General features: G+C 36.5%; 1 protein-coding gene across 1 annotated transcript; it reads right to left on the bottom strand.

Annotated features, from left to right (window-relative positions):
- Positions 1–4867: 4867 nt before the first annotated feature.
- Positions 4868–17081, bottom strand: lta4h (leukotriene A4 hydrolase). The gene is made up of 19 exons (XM_046873260.1): positions 16843–17081; positions 15194–15324; positions 14851–14971; positions 13820–13888; positions 13313–13417; positions 12668–12720; positions 11943–12015; positions 11683–11823; positions 11363–11386; positions 11114–11184; positions 10691–10802; positions 10436–10580; positions 9842–9945; positions 9104–9174; positions 8958–9012; positions 8697–8792; positions 8455–8537; positions 7925–8029; positions 4868–5256 (listed from the first exon to the last, which is right to left on the bottom strand). Exons 1-19 carry the CDS (start codon positions 16996–16998, stop codon positions 5118–5120), a joined length of 1854 nt encoding a protein of 617 aa, XP_046729216.1. The 5' UTR covers positions 16999–17081; the 3' UTR covers positions 4868–5117.
- Positions 17082–18102: the final 1021 nt, after the last annotated feature.

The raw sequence follows: 18102 nt of genomic DNA, 5'->3' as shown, positions 1-18102 counted from the left end.
CAGGATTAGAAATGAGTTTATTAGAGGAACAGCGCATGTAGGACAATTTGGAGAGAAGGTGAGGGAGGCGAGATTGAGATGGTTTGGACATGTGCAGAGGAGGGACATGGGGTAAATTCGGTAGGAGAACGCTGAGGAGGAAGCTGCCAGGTAGGAGAAAAGAGGAAGGCCAAGGAGGAGGTTAATGGATGTGGTGAGGGAAGACATGCAGGTAGTTGTTTTGAAAGAGGCAGATGTAGAGGACAGGGGGTATGGAGACGGATGATCTGCTGTAGCAACCCCTAATTTGAGAAGCCGAAAGAAGAAGAAGAAGAAGAAGAAGAACGGAATATGAGAAGTTATTGAAGAATAAAGATTGAGTTAGAGTGCAGAAGAGAAACGATAAAGAACATATGAGAAAAGCAGAGAGATAATCAAAGTAGATTAGTAAGATAAACAGAAAATGGAGGGGGTAACTAGAAGAATGATATACATGATATATATATATATATATATATATATATATATATATATATATATATATATATATATATATATATATGAAAAGGAGGGATAAAGAAAGGTGACAAAATAAAGATACAAAATGAAAAAGTAAAGAGCAAAGGAAAATATCAAATGAGAAAATAAAATGAATATGAAAGAAAAGAAAGTGAGTGGAGCAGAAAAATTAAGAGGGATTTTGATTTCTTATAACAAATTTCCGTTTTGTTGTATTATCTTATGAAAAAAATGCTGGTAAGAAAACATGACATAGTTTTAAGTGGCCACAGGAACTACAGTGTTTCATGAATATTTCTCAAGCACAAGGAAAAAACAGATAAAAAGTACCATGGGTTGTACATACTTAATAAACTAATAATTAAATAATAAATAGTCATTGTTAATGTTGTTAAAATGCTGTGGTATACTGCCAGTTTGTGATGTGCTGTTAGTGTTAAAATGACCTATTTCGGCACGTCCACTGCTTACAGTAACCCTTATCCGAGTGTATTACATCAAACTGTAATTTGTTGTTTTCCTGTAACAGTCTAACAGCAGGCCTCTTCTTGATATATCCATACATATAACAGCAGTGTTGCATTTGCCACAACAGAACTTCCTTTTACTTGTGTAGGCTGAGCATGTGTTTGTATGAGTCATCAAAGTTTAAAGGACTTAAATAAATACGTTTCAAACACACAAAACATTAAAAGGTCATTATAATCCCATCCATGCTTCCAGTGAGCTGTTTTGATATGTTTAGATCAATGAGTAAACTTTTTATATGCTGAACTTTTGATTTTAGAAAATCTCAGTTCTTTTCCATGAAGCATTTGTATTTCACTTATTACTGGTGTTTTCCCATTGCTCATCCAAGCATTGTTAATATTTCTCAAGTCTTTCGTAGTTTTACAGAATGTGAAAGCTGAAGAAGAACAGCAGAATAACATCAGTTACAATGATTGCACCATTGCTTTTGCTTCAGCTCATAGAAGGAAGTGTATCACAGATTACTGGTTTAAAGAGTTCCAACCTTCCAGGCTATGTTGCGCATTATGGTCATTATTTGGCCATCATAGACTATAGGTCTGAACAGTTTCACTCATCCAGGCTATGATAAATGTTTCATACTAGTAGGTGACCTGGTGTTCATGGAGATGTTTCACCACTCATCAATTTTGAAATCTCAATGAATGTATTACATTTACAGTAAGCAAGACATATTACTGGTACAAATAAGTGAGTCAAAACAGGTCTCAGACACCAAAAATGGTGTTTAATGTTTCATGATGACACTAATTTTCCAGAAAAAAGGAAAAGTAAAGCCAGTGTTTAAACATCACCTTCACCTCCATCTCAGCTCTCACTTTGCCAGTTTCTTCCAAAAGTTTCTGAGAGGACAAACTTCCCGAAACATCTTCAAAACCTGATCGCTTTGCTTTATTCTGATCGATGTGCTCCATTTCCTGGCACTGTGGCAGAGTAGTTGTAAGGGAAGGGTGGGAGGAAATGGCTCATTCTTTGAGATGGCAATTGTATGTGGCTCTGTGTCTTCTTACCTGTATGTCTTTGATCATAAGAGAGCATGGGGTGGCGTTTGATTCCATGGATACTTTGACAGCTCACAGGCTGGCAAAAGCCTCTCGGATGACTGTGAAAAGATCAGAGGAGACAGGGTGGAAGGCAGGAGTCCAGCTGCGAGAAGATCAGAGGAGGCGCAACTTCAACCACAGCCATTGTGTGAGAGCGTAAATCACTCAGATAACTTTTTTCCCTTTTGTTTGAAAAAAAAAATCTCAGCTCTCAGAATATTGAATGGTGCAGTTTATAGTCTGAGAGGTTTTGTTTAACATTTAAAAAAAAAAAAAAGATATGCTTCTTTTTTTGTATCAAAGGACTCAGGAGACTCTGCATCACAGGGCAGAATTTTTGCTATATTGTAAATGTCCACTATTGAGCCTCATATACTTATTTCCCAGCACTCTGAACTTGCTGTAATTCACTGAAGTGTATAATGCTTCACTGACAGGGTGACTAAAATAAAATTAAATCTAAGTGATGTTGGTCACTCAAGTTTGTTCTAAAAGTTAAAGTTAAGTAGATTTTCAGATTTTTTGAGAAAACTTTCACAGAGCCATAATATTCAATAATAGCATTTCCATGTCAGTCCACATGATTTGTCATTAAATTTACCAGTCAAGAAATTGTGAAATGTGAACTTTCTGTCATTGTGCCATATTTCCCTTTTTAGATAGAACCGTATTTCGAGCTGTTTAATTTTGCTGTCAGTAATGACAAAGAAACAAGAAAATATCACACCTCATAGGTATAAACACTCCCACTGTCATGGTCTTTATTTGAACCTGTTTAATAACTTTTATAAATTTTACTTGCACCATGTTTAGCCTGAATGGATAGAAATGTGCTGTTGGTCATCTGTGAAATTTATTTATAACATTTCATACCAAACTTATTTTTAACTTTTAAATGTCAAGTTATGTCTGCACTGTCTTCAATTGCATTTATATAGTTTTTATTAACTGCCTTTTTTTACATTGGTATTTTGAAAAGTACAGTATGTTCAATTGTGAGGGAATTCATAAAATATGTGCCATCAATTTCCTTAATATTGTGGCCTTTATTAATAAACTGGTTATGAAATAATTATTCTCTATATGTATTTTACTTCTACTGTCTCCTGTTTAGTTATTCATTTCCATTTCATTAATTTTCATTTAGTTTTATCTCCGGGGACTAATTAATAGTGTAGAATTTAACCACTTACATTAGTAAGATCAGGTATGTTAGAGGAGAAAAAACAGAAGAAAAACGTGTAGGGCTTTTCCAGAGCCAAAGATGGGAACCACTGACATACACATCCAGTATATATTATCTCCTCTTATGCCCAGGGTTCGTGGGTTGCCTGAGTTTAAGGAATACAGGTAATTGTGAATGTGATAAAAAAAAAAACCTACAGTGAGATATTGTCTCCCTCTAGAGGAAGGCAGGTGAGAATTACTTTATTTTGGTATTGGCACACACAAATACACATACACACATACATTCATTCATTCTATCTATCTATCTATCTATCTATCTATCTATCTATCTATCTATCTATCTATCCACACACTTTTATTTATATATACACATACAGTACAGACCAAAAGTTTATATATATTATAATGTATATAATGTATATAATTATATACATAACAAAAAAGTGAACTGAAAATATGTCATATTGTAGGTTCTTCAAAGTAGGCATCAAGAGAATGCCAAGAGTGTGCAAAGCAGTAATCTAAACAAAAAGGTGGCTACTTTGAAGAACCTACAATATGACATATTTTCAGTTGTTTCACACTTTTTTGTTATGTATATAATTCCACATGTGTTAATTCATAGTTTTGATGCCTTCAGTGTGAATCTACAATTTTCATAGTCATGAAAATAAAGAAAACTCTTTGAATGAGAAGCTGTGTCCAAACTTTTGGTCTGTACTGTATACACACACACACACACACACAGATTGGGCCATGAGTTAAATAAACAACAAAATAAATGGAATATTATTATTAAAAATAATTGGATACCTGACCATTGCATACGTGAATCGTTTTTACACTGACACACTGATTATTACCCTCACTGGAATTTAAGGAGCCCAAAAATTTTTCACCATGAACATGCCCATATGCAAAAAGCGAGCTTCTGGTACACGGTTTGCCAAGGTTGATGTGGAGGAGTTCTGACTTCAACCCCACTGAACAATTTTGGTATTAACTAGAATGCTGAATTCACCTTAGGTCTACTCAACAATACTAGTGCTTTGCCTCAACAATGCTCTCATTGCTATGCTATGCTCCAAGATCTAGGAGAAAGGCTTGCTTAAAGAATTTAGGTTAACATCTAAATTTAGAATGCAATGTTCAGCAAACACATAAAGGTGTGATGGTCAGATGTCTACCTGGCGATATAGTATATTTGTCATATATACATATAACTCTAGTTCTATGAATAAATATGTAGAGAAGGACAATAAAACATCGGTATGGAGTTGTAGTTGATCATTTAGACGAGTCAAAATATAAACGTGGTGCTGGACAAAACACAGATGATGTACTTGATGTATTGTCTCCCCCTGGTGGCCGCTTTAAGACATTTAAACCTTGTGTCAGATTTTACGAAACGGATTGTTTTGCCATGTGTTCTGTTTATCTTAATATCAAGACACAATCTTTACATTCTGAGTCCAAATAACAAAATGCTTTAAACAATCTTCACAAGTGGTTCTTATTCAAAAGCAAATTATATAGCCAATACAAATTCATTCTAAAGTGTCCTGAAAGTGTAAGACTAGTGGAATAAACACACTTACACTAGCCAAGGTGGTTGAAGTATTTATTGCTCAGTGTGGTGATCTGTAAGAGGACATTTTCTTCAAGACAAACTGATTAAGTAGGTGATTGAAAGCGGTGTAATTTGGAAAAGCAGGACTTTCCCCTCTTGCCCTGAGATAAAGATCTCTCTTAAGACATAAAGCACTGAATTAGCCAAGTCAGACAGATGTGTCTGCTGAGAGAACTACAACTCACTTATCAAGGTCACACAGCACAGGGTTTATCATTGCAGCATGTTTAAAAGCTTGTGCTACTAGGCTGGGTAATATTTAGGTCTTTGGACACCAGGGTGGAGGTGACGTAATGCATTCCAGCACAATGCTCCTTGAAGGATTTTACAGCCTCATCACTGAACTTGGGAAAATTGTAAACGTCCCTGAGAGAAAAAGAATAAGAAAGCGTCATTGACACACACTAATACAAACTCCATCATTTTTGAATGAATGCATCAATGCTACATTCAACCAGTTTCCTCTCACAGCACAAAACAATAGGTTACTGTTCGTAACTCTGGTTCTCTAAAATATTGAGTGGAGAGATCTACCTATGGGAAGGGCATCCGTTCCTGACCTCTGCAGAAGCATTCAATTGCACCAAGTCTGGCTTTCCTCAGTGAGCATATTGGCTTCTCATGCAGCAAGCTGGGCAAACTTGGTTGCTTGTCGATGTTTAAGAGAACCGGGTTTACGAACAGTAACCTATTGTTCTCTTTCATCATCTTGTGTTCGAGATCCACCTATGGGAGATATAGACAACTTCCCGGTTGCCCAATACAGTCACAGCGAGGCCCTGCAAGCCAGAGGATGACCCTCAAGGTGGTGCTCGGCACGTCACAGAGACCTCACACACTCCGAGGGTCAAAAACCAAGCCTGTAAAACATGACATGTGGTAACATGCACGCTAAAACCCTGACGACACCCACATTGCAGGCCACATGCAGAAAAGAACATGTTGATATACATGTGATTGGACCAATCTGGGTGTCAGGAAAGGGTACAGACTAACATGCTTGAAAACATGCATAACTGGGCTGGGTAGTCAGGGTTAAAAGGAGTGCAGGCCTAGTAGCACAAGGCTACGAAGAGCCCACACTTAAGACCGCATGAGCCACTGAGGTCTGGGTAACATGCAAGCATCATAGTACCTGACAAAGGTTTGTGGAGTGGCCACCTTGCAGCGGCACAAATGTCCTGCAAGGGAACCCCTCCAAACAGAGCCCAAGAAGCAGCCAAGCCTCTAGTGGAGTGAGCCCTGAGGCCACCTGGAGGCTGCACTCCCTTAGATTCATACGCCAAGGAGATAGCTTCCACAAGCCAATGAGAGAGGCGTTGCTTAGAGATGGGATTCCCCGAGATCCGGATGGTCTAAGAGACGAAAGGCTGGTCGTTGCTCCTAAAAGGGTTTGTCCTGTCGATGTAACCCCACAGGGCATGCACAGGGCATAAAGCATTCAGCTTGAATGCAAGAATGTTAACTGAGAAAAGGTAGCGTCAAGCCAGACTTGGTGCAATTGGATGCTTCTGCAGAGGTCAGGTATGGATGCCCTTCCCATAGGTAGATCTCAGACACAAGATGATGAAGGAGAACCACACACGGTCTTCTATTTTTATTCTCATTCTAGTTAAGTTAAGAAACAGCAAAACATGCTAAATCAATAGTTTCTTACATGAATGTGTATGATAGGCATATCAAATTTACAGTCCATATGTTGTCCAAATTTTATCAGCAATAGGAAATTAAAAAAGCTAAACAAAACATCCTTATTTTTCTAGTTCCAAAAGATAATGTAAGAATGTTTGCTCATAGTTTCTCTTATGTAAGTGATAACAGGAACTAAGTGGCATGCTGTTCCTTTTGCACTTTGCTGCATCACAGTTATTTTGTCATAGTGTAACTGTGTTCATGTTTTACTGATTATAATCTATTGGCCGCTACTAATGTTAGTCACAAAAGTTAAGCTTCATGTAGCAGATGCTAAACTAACAGTGTGTAAACAATCTTGATCAAATAAAATGATAATTAGGAGGTTCTTACACATCCTTATATCAATGAGTACAGTGCCATTACTAGAGAATTCAAATAACCCTTGTAAAATTCATACACACACACACACACACACCAAAATAATGCCTTCTGGCCATAATAAACTACCTCCATCAGACAGAATGTAGATTTAATGCAAAACAAAAAGTCTATCCTTTTTACAATGCTGGCTTACTTCTCCCTGACTCAATCACTACTACAGATTATCTAAAAAGGTAGAATAAGGTGCCCAAATTGCTAATAAAACTGGATTCAACAATTATGAATGAAGGAGGTTATTTTTATTCAGCAATTTTAAGCACAGCATCAAAAGCCCATCAGAAACCATACAAAACAAAACAGGCTTTATCTAGAACAATTAACAACAGACAACTGCATGTGCATGTAAGTTACCATAGACATAAGTGTAAAAGAGCATCTGCATTACATTAGGCTGCTCTAAATGCAGATAAAATATCTAGTTTTGAGGACTGATTCACAGTCTGCAAAACTGTTACAACGCAAAAGAAGCAAACATCTTGACTGTGGTAAAAACTACAACCCAATAGATAACGGTATTTCTAAAAACAAGCCAGCCGCATGCCCTAACACAGAATCCACCACAAAGCTGCAGCCAATATGGATCAGACCAGAAATGAACTAAGAACAATCAAGAAGAAATCAAAATTCAAACAATGCTACTTCAGATCATCACAAAAGATCTTTGTACTGTGGAAAGGATCATGCAAAATGGAATTAAAAAAAATACAGGTCATGTCTAATCTGTTACAAAGCCCACCAACTAAAACAAAAAAAGAAGTATGACCAGTTAAATACTGTTAAAAAAGAAGTACTGCTGATTTGGAATAAGAAAAAACAGCAGGCAAAATACAAGAAGAAAAATGAGAAGGAAATGTCTCAACCAGAGGATATTTTAAAACAGTTTCCACAGACTCTCTTCGTCTTTCATCAATCAATCATCCCTACTTCCTATTGTATTTTTTTATTGCTCTTAAGTTACCTGAAGAGCGGGCGTGTAAACTTCATCCTGCCTTGCTCTGTGGCCATCTTCAGAGCCAGAGGAACCGCCTCTTCCCACTGTGCCTTAATACACAAGCGCAGCCACCTACATGTATAGATACACAAATACACACAAACACCTTAGATAGTTTGCAACTAACCTTTAAATATGTGTTAATTCAGCATCAGTGTAACAGTAAACAGTTCTACAGAAGATCTAAGAAGATCTATGATTATTTACATCAGTGCTTGTTTAAAACTTTAATTATAATATAATAATAATAATAATTAAGATGATTTTTGGAAAGAAAAAGAAACTTAAAATCAATGTCCTAAATATAGAATAACTGAGCCACAGAGTAAGGACCAAAGATAACCACACATTTAAGGGATTAAAATGGATCTTCTGAAGAAACCAGCTTTAATCTCACCCTGAATATTTTAACTCAACACTAAACATACACCTCTTTAGCAAGCAGCCCCAACCATGACCTTAACCAAGCACATCAGTAATCACTGTCTGCTGTATACCTGAAACGGATCTCAGCATTCCGGACACTGTTGAAGTTATACACCTCCTGCATCCTCTTAACATGAGAGACAGGAAGAGGGTCCTGAGGAAAACAGAGACAGACCATGCAAAGAGACCACAGAGATACAGTATACTGTAAATAACTTCAGCTCTAGTGTTACATGTAGATCACCTGAGTGTGGAATAAGCATTATTTTAGACTATTAAAATGTAGTAATTGTGTTAGTATAGATCTCAGTACCTCATGTACCAGCACAGCCAGGAACTCAATAAGCTGATGAGAGGAGAGCTGTTTTAAATCAGCCTCACTGAAGCCAGACAGATCTGCCTCTTTAGCCTGCCAATCCATGCAAATTGAGAGACAAACACACACAACTTTTTACAATTTTTTTTATTTTTTGTTATTTTAAGTAACTTTGTTTTACAACATTTATTTGCATTTGCCAGAGACTTTTGCTTACACAGTACTGTATATTCTATAACAAAAGATCTAGTAGCTTACCTTCACCCATCTCTGGGCCAGTGCAGTGCAGGCGTCTGCCAGAGTGGTGTCATATCTAAGCAAGGAATGTATTTAAATGTCAAGCAAATAGATATATTCAAGTACAGAATAAACACACACATGTATACACAAACAGCAAACCTTACTCTGGTTTAACAGGGGCCATTCCTGGAGTGTGCATCCATGCATTCCAGTCCACTTTATTCAAGATGTCCACCTGATATGGAGCAAAATAATAACAAGTATTTTTATTTACAAAAAAGCATCTCACATTTTCTGAAAGGATATAAAATGCATCTGCACCGCTACAGACTCTACAAAGAAAAGCTGGAAACAAATAATTATTGTGACTTTAATGTGATAGCATAGCGGTCATATATTTCTATGAATATAGTGTTGTCAGTGTAATGTTTCAGAATCACCTGAGGAACTTAAGATTTCTAGAACGTTTCCAACTGCACACCACACAGTTCTCAGACAAGACAAGTTTAGGAGTAACCGTAATCATTATGCCCAATAAGCCAGTACCCTATGCTCAATAAAACACTAGCATGCTGAAGAATTACAGCAACACATGTAAAAGACTTAAGGAGAGGTTTTCTTGTTCCTTATTCAAAAAAATGCAAAAGCATGAGCAGGAACACAGTAATGCAAGTTGAGTAACTTGTCATTTGAGGTATGCACATAACCTTCTTTCAAAAGATAAGGCTAAATATTGTCACCCATATTATGAAACGTGAGGTAAACCATTGCAGCAAATCCATTCACTTAGTTCGTTTGCAAGGCAGAAATGACTCTGCAACTCTACTCCTGAAACCATTACAAAAAATTAAACTTGATCCTGGTTCTTGTAGGAAACACACCCTCACACAAGTACTTCTCACCTTGTCTTTGAAGTAGGTGAACAGGTAGTTCTTCCAGTCATCAGTGGTCACACTGCTGTAGGCAAACATCTGGATGTAGGACTTCACAAAGCCCATAAACACCTCTGTATATGAAAGGCAAAGATGTTTGTAAACTCACTAAGGACTTGTGCCAAGATGATTATCAAATAATTATTACAACTTGACAACTAAACTATGTGGCCAAAAAGTGAATCTGAACCTCTAGTGTCTTGCACAGAGCCCTAACTGCAAACACACTAAACACTTTTGAAAAGAACTGTGCACCAGGCCTTCTTGCCCAACATCAGTCTGACCTCACTAACATTTCAGCGACTGAATAAGCAAACCACCATAGCCATACTCCAAAATATAGAGAAAATCCTTCACAGAAAATTGAAGGCTCTTTTAACAAGGAAAGGACCAAATCCATATAAACTCCAAATTAAATCCATACAAAATTCTAATGTCCATAGTTTTTGGACTGTGATGTTCATCATGCATATATGGATGTCATAGACAAAATTTGGGCCACTATAATGTACATGAATCAATACGTGTGTTTGTGTGTGTGTGTGTGTGTGTGTGCCTGCCTACCTGGGCCTCCCAAAAGTTCTTCCAGGTGATACAGGAGAGCAAAACCTTTCTCATAAGGCACAGAGGAGAAGCACTCATCGGGGTCGACACCTTCAAGGTTTGGCACCAGATTAGTTTTTACATTATTTGCACCAAAATGGTTCACCTGTGAAAACACCATGCAGCAATCACGTGTAAGCTGCTTGGTTTATGTACTTGTGTATATGTATTTGTGCTGTAGAAAAAAAAGCAGGTAGATTGGATTGTGTGTCTTACAGACTCTTGTAGCTCTTTCCAACCTCCCATTGCTTTAAACTGCCTGAACTGCTCTCCTTCCATCGCCCTGCCAATCATTCTCTCCAAATATACAGTGTGCCCCTCATTTAACCTACAAAGGGTCAAAAGATATACATAGTTCAAGGATGAAGGGGTTTCTTACAACAACAAAATAAAAAAGGTGCTTTTTTTCCATTCATTTAGATGCTATAGAAAAAGAATGTTGCACAAGGTACATGAACTGTGCACAGGTCATCTTTAAAAATGATCAAAAATGATTTTCACTGACATATGGACTAAACAGCTGAATAAAAATACATTTAATAGAACAAAAATTGCCCTTGTGTAAGTAATCAGTGATGACTGAAATAGTTTTTTTAACTACATACATGAGATAATCAGAGTATGTGTATGATGACTGACCAGAAATGTTCCCAGGTTTTATTAGTCACCAGGTTCCCAGTCCAACTATGGGAAATCTCATGAGCAATGACCTACAGTAACACAGATAAGAGGTCACAAAAACAAAATCAGAAAAAATTGAAATAATAATAATAATAATAATAATAATAATAATAATACAATTCTCCACATATTTATTAATAGTTTGGTGCCAACTCACTACTCATTCTTTTGCAAAGTTAAATTTGCCACACAATAAGAGAAACTTACAGAAGCAAGAGACCGGTCTCCAGCCTAGTAATAAAACAAAAAACAACAAAACAGTTTATTGACCTTATGGAGGTGGGGAACTTCTATAAATACCCCAGTAATCATGGGTCCACAGTTCAAAACTATACTTATACTTAATAATAAAAACCGTACTAATAATAAAGAAGGCACATGTTTGTTTAAACACATTTGTAAACAGGTTTAACGTGTTTCAAAACTGTAGAAAAGGGGAAGCTGGCTAGCAGGCTGCAAAGCATCCTTACATCTGCAAATAAAGCTGTTGTAATGAAAATGCTAGCAGTGTTCGTGTGTGCTCTAACCAGTAAAGTAGGTGTCGCAAAAGTGAGGCAAGGGTTCTCCATGCCACCGTAGGGGAAAGAAGGAGGAAGCACCAGCATATCATAGTGTCCCCATACATACGGCCCTGCAAGACTCTCCGCAATCTTCAACATTGTCTCCGTCTACCACGCACACACACACACACACACACACACACACACACACACACACACACACACACACATTAAAACATGAATCCCACATGGTTTAGACATAGCACACACCATCATGTCACACTTACTTCCGAGAACTCAAATGCAGCCTGGTCCACATATTCTTTCTCCGACCAAACTCTGGACCTGGGCCCGATCTCCCTGTACAACAGATACACATTTTCATAACAGTCTAGCAAGTCTAATCTATTGCTCTTGAGGTATAACCTTTCCAGCTACCTAATTGAATGTATAATCTGTAACACCAATTTACACCTGTGAACACCAATTTTACCTGAGATTTTTATTTTCACTCATCATGGGTGTGAATGTGCCATTAAAGTTTAAATCTCACTCACTCTGATTAACCTTCGCATGCCAAAGTAGTTTTTAAGAATGTGTCACCCAGACTCTTACTTGTGTAATATTACACAATTCACAAAGCTGAATGACAGAATGCTTGTTTGCTTTTTTTTTCAACCTATCTTTTAATTTAAGTCACCTAAGTTCAACATAAGTAACTAGTACCAAACTGCAGGTTAAAAAGGTGTTGATCCAGGACATGTCCACTTAAATTATGAGATTTTTTTTACATTGACTTTTCATCTTATGGCCAGCAGTCACAGAACATGCAAGTAGGGATCTTTGTAGTATTATAATAATATAATTATATGACTAGCTACTCAAACATATCTGATAATCTAATCCAGCAGTAATGTGGATTTTATACTGATAATTATACTTTTTTGTAACAGAGTCTCTAACTTGCACAAAAATACAGACAAAAGACAAAAGGAAGGACAAGAGAAACAACCTGCTCTCTAAAGCTCCCACCACCATCGCAATAAGATAAGAAGGCATGGCCACCTGAGAAAGAAACATATGCATGCACACATTAACACACACAAAGATAATAATGTACATGCTACCCTGCATCAACATTTTCACCTCAGGTTTCCCCGTGGTTTTATCAGTAGAATAAAAATAAAATGTGGCTTGGCTGATAAGATGTTTAGATTATTAAGTAAACCTTATTTCTTCAAAACTTTTTAAACTTTTTGATCTTCAAAACTTGAAAAAGTTCCATTCCAACAGTTCTTTATTTTAGAATCTGCACATTTTGTGTGAGGTATAAATAACTTGCACTAAATAACTCAAACAAGAACATTTCCCAACAGTATGTAACCTAGTAACAATAAACAATACTTATAATCATAAACAGAGCATTTATTATTTTCTAATGTTAATGTCTTTATTATTAATCAATACCTGTTTTTTTTCATGAATATGTAATTTTATAATCAACTTTTTCCAATCATAATTTGGCAAAAACCAAGTCTTAAAGCTTTGTTTATTTGTAGACAGTTGTAGACAAGTGTCACAAATTGAGGAAGAGAAACTGTCTGTCGTTGTGTGTATTTTCAGACACTGAAAAGAACTGAGAGATATGTTTGCTGACCGGCTGTCTGAAGCGGTAAATGATTCGGCTGTTGTCACTTGGATCTGGCTCCTGTCCATCACGTACTGCACTCATAAGTGCGATCAGCTCTTTGGGCACTGACACCTTGGACACAGAAACATACAACATACGGACTACATTAACAGTAGAGGATCTGTGATGTTGCAGGGTGGTTTGTTTTCACTCTAAATGCCCTTAGAAGGCATGGTATCATGAACTCCAACACATGGCAGGAGATTTTGAATGAAAATCTGATTGTCTCTGCAAGTTTGAAGTAAATCATGGTTGGAACTTCCAGCAGGACAATGTTAGATTCAAAAATCTATTTTTTTGACCTAAATTCCTCTGAAAGCTAGTGTTTTTCACAAGTAGAAGAAATGTAAATACATTTTAATTAAACATTTGATTCATGACTTCAGAGTGAAATTAAACAAAATAACAACTAAGACATTTAATTCATAACCTGTTTTATAACATATTTTAGGTCAAGGGTTGAACCTGGGGTACCTGGGAATAGTATGTGGTTTTCACTGATGGAGTGTCCTGGCAGGGCAACATAGACCTGCAGTGAATAGCCTGTGGAGTTAAAGAAAGATTTATAGATCTTAATTATTTAAGCACAACAGACAAAAGTGTAACAGGTGTGTGAGTGCACTAATCTCACATTTAAACACATTTTAAAGAAATAAAATGTCGATCTTGTGTGCATCAACCTGCATTGCACTGAGACACTACCCTAAAATCATCTGCACCTTTTAAGGAAAGAATAAGGACCAAGCAGCTCTTTTTCCAAACTGAATGTTAAAATAAAAGAACTTTCTCATTGTGTTGTTTGCTGTATTGTGAAACGTTTTATAAATGTTTTTAACAGTGAAGAACTTTTACTTTACAAATGATGCTATATAATATACCTATACAGAATTAGTGTTATAATAAGGATTTTTACATGCTTATCTCAGGAAACTAATTACTTGAAGCCCTGTAATCGGTTAGCAAAAGCCCTTAACACTCATGTTGTTACCCAGAGATGGTAGGTTAGTGGTTTAGGCATTGGACTTTGAATCTGAGTTCAAATCCCAGCCACACCAAGCTGCCGTTCCTGGGCCCCTGAGCACGGCTCTTAACACCCATAGCTGCTCAGTTGTATAAATAAAATAAATATAAATCGCCCTAGATAAATGCCATTAAATGTAAATGCACCGATGAGACACATCAATAATAGCAGTCATAAAGCAAAGGCAACTGATATCGAGCAACGTTGAAAGACATGTTTTGCTGATCTTAGCAATCCAGCTACAGAAGCCACTGTTTTATTAACACTCTTCACTCCACTGCATTTTACATGACAAGCTGAAGTTTTTTTTCTAATGCAGGAAAGTCTTGATTGCAGTTTTTGTCAAATAACCTTGAGAGAGAGCTGGTGAGCTAACAACTATTTATAGCTGATATAATCCAAGCAATGTGGTCATGATTTTACTAAAGATGCATGCCTGCTGGTGTGGAATTCCAGACATCCTGGTCTTGCTCAGACTACATACCTGGCACTGGCTGAAAAGGTAGGGATGCTTTTTGCCAGCAGTTTGTGCAGGAGTGAGCCACTGCAGAGCCGAGGACTTTGGAGACGTCTCAAACTCAATCTCTACGATCACATGCTGCCCACTGAACACACAACATCACATCTGCTGTACATCACACAGTATTTTAATATGGTAAAGTAAACCTATCACGATGTGTTAATTACTGTATAATACTGTATGTTTCAATGAGCGCTCTTGTCTTTGCAAAACAGCCTCTGATTTAAAAAAATAACCCGCTATTAAACTCTCCAATCTACGGCCGTATGTGAGCATTAAACTACAGAGATGAAGAGTGTGTTGATACCGTGAGAGCTCAAAGGGCAATTTGATCTCCAAAGGGCTGCCTTTATAGCCCTGCTTCTCTCCCAGGGTAAACTTGGCAGCCTGGCCATTGGCTGATACCTTAAAGATCTTTAGGTCATTCGTGTCTAGAGTCTAGAATACAAAAGATAATTTATTAAGGATGTAATATCAGCCATTTATCAGTGGAGTTCAACTTTAATAACACTGGACAAAGTACCAAGCAGTTAAGTACAGTAATGACATGTGAATATAAAGTTTAATATAAATATCCGAGTTTTCTTATATGAATGCACCAATACCTGACTGACAGGCCTCATATGTATTAGACACTGAAACATTGCATTGAAATCGAATTTTTGTTCCAATACACTAACACAATGCTTAACATGTGTTAAAACACAACATAAATGTGTCTTGAACATTTCAGATTTTCTTTTTTTTTTTATTATGCATTGGTCTGAAGGAAACCCATACACAAATACTTCAAGTACTGGGTCATTATTTAACCTTTAATGTGTAATTTACCCTATTTGCATTTTTATGGCAACAGAAAAGAATAGTAAAAATACAATGCTTAATAGTAGGTATATAATAATAATTATTAATAATAATAATAATAAGAAGAAGAAGAAGTAGTAGAAGAAGAAGAAATAATAAATTAATTAATCTGGTTATTTTATTTAGAGAATATATAATTAATTTATGTTTATTACAAAAAAATATTAATATATAAAAAAATATTATATGTTAACCTAATTATTATTACTTCATTGTAGTAGTAGAATATAAATATTAATTAATAATTGTTTTATTCGAGGCCCTTGATTTTTTGGGGGTTTTTACCTATATTTATGTGTTCTGTTTTTTTATTTTATTCATTTTATACAATGTAAATTTGTCATTGCCATCAGATTGTCGAAATCCACACCCGAAGCAAAGTTCATGACAGACTCGCAGTCGTTATTTTTTCCACACCCAGTTTCTGTGAAAGTCTGCCTCCTGCGCCCTGATTGGCTACATGTTCAAATCTGGGCTGATACTTTTAATTATAGCAAATCATAGCACGCCGATCAGTGACCGAATAACCAATCCAAGCTCAGGAGGCGGGGTTTGTATGAGAACAGGTATGAAAGAAATACCGCTTCATGCAAATAAAGCCTGGGTGACCTGTAGAGATTTACAGACAGGCGTGGTGGCGTGTAGATCTGATTAAAGAGCAACAGTTGAACAAACTAATATTAATCTAGTTCTGTGTGTAGATTATAAGAGTTTAGAAAATCTTAGCACACAGAAAGCCGGATTCTATAAACCCATTTCATAAAAAAAAAAAATTATATATAAAAGGTTCAGAAGATGTATCTAACACACTTCAGAAATCTTCCAGACTCCTGTCTGAATAAAAGTCAGATAAATCTCAAACTGCATCTATACGCAGACCAAACACAAACCATACAAACTGTGAAACTGCAGCTGTAAGAGTGCGTGTGTGTGTGTGTGTGCGCAGTCAATTCATATTTCTAACAATAATACACACTTTACACAACACAGCTCACATTACACACCGCTCTGGGGTTCATGTGATTGTTTTACAGCTAGCTAGAATTACCTGCTGAGTGACATCTCTAATATAAAATACAGATTTTATTTTACCAGATCAGTGAATTTCTCCTGCAGCACCTCCACCGTGAGAGCCACCTTCCCTTTCAGCACATGACTGTCGAAGTCCACATGATAAAACAGGTTCACGTGGCGAGTAACACACTTCGAGAAAGAGGAGAAAGAGCAGGGATCTGTCACAGGAGCCATGATAACACACTACTGAGTGAACGAACACACACACACACACAGTCAAATCGGATGCTGCATTTTAACCAACTTGCTTCAACCCAAATGACGAAAGTCGTGCTGTTGCATCACGGGAAATGTATTTTCATGAGTTTCCGGTCTGATGCCCCCTAGAGGCTGCGCTGATATACAAATTAATAAATGCGCTGCACACAAAGTATTGCTCATCACTCATTTATAAGGAACACTTACTTAATTTTATTTACTTTCATTCGTTATATATTATAAAATATGAAATGTATATTATTATATTCGTGTATGTATATGATCAAAAGGGGAACCCATCCTCATGTGTGTGACATCAAGAGTTTGATCATAAATCTTTCAACAATACAGAACACTGGAGAGTGAGAACTAACATGAGCACTGGAGTATAAGATTATAAGTAATGTTCTTTCTACTGTCTTATACAGTCTTTATGGTTATAAAACTAGTTGCTGCTGAGCTCAACATTTGTGATAATCACAGATCCAGCATCAGCTTCTCCATGCCAGAGCCTTTAAACACTCCTGGAGGTCCAATGTCAAAACTTCCCACATGTGGTGGGATCCAATTGGCAATGGTACGTCCCTAGATGGTACGGGATGTTTGCGAGTTCGGCATCTACTTCTTCAAAGGTGGGACGTGACTGGAGCTTGCCAAACCTCTCTCTCTCTCTCTCTCTCTCTCTCTCTCTCTCTCTCTATATATATATATATATATATATATATATATATATATATATATATATATATATATATATATATATATGAATATGTTTGAAGATATGAATTAATATATATTATTATAATAATATTTCTTAATATTCATTACACTTATTGATAGTAAGCATTCTATAGAGTAAAGATATACATTTAACCCCACAAAGTGCAGTTTTTAGAATAGGTTATAAACAAAACATTAAATTTGTGATATTCCATGTGGCCACATATAGATAACAATGTTACTTGCATAATTCATGGTTTAAGATTCTGTGAAAAACAAAAAGGAAAAAAAATAATAATTATCAAACGCACTATAAAATCAAAATGCATATTATAGAAATGGAATTTTGACTTATTGTTG

The sequence above is a fragment of the Silurus meridionalis genome, chromosome 18 (assembly GCF_014805685.1).
Source record: "Silurus meridionalis isolate SWU-2019-XX chromosome 18, ASM1480568v1, whole genome shotgun sequence".
In the NCBI taxonomy this organism is placed as follows: domain Eukaryota; kingdom Metazoa; phylum Chordata; class Actinopteri; order Siluriformes; family Siluridae; genus Silurus; species Silurus meridionalis.
The sequence above is the reverse complement of the archived record's forward strand: the minus strand, read 5'-3'. Positions and strand labels throughout refer to the sequence as shown.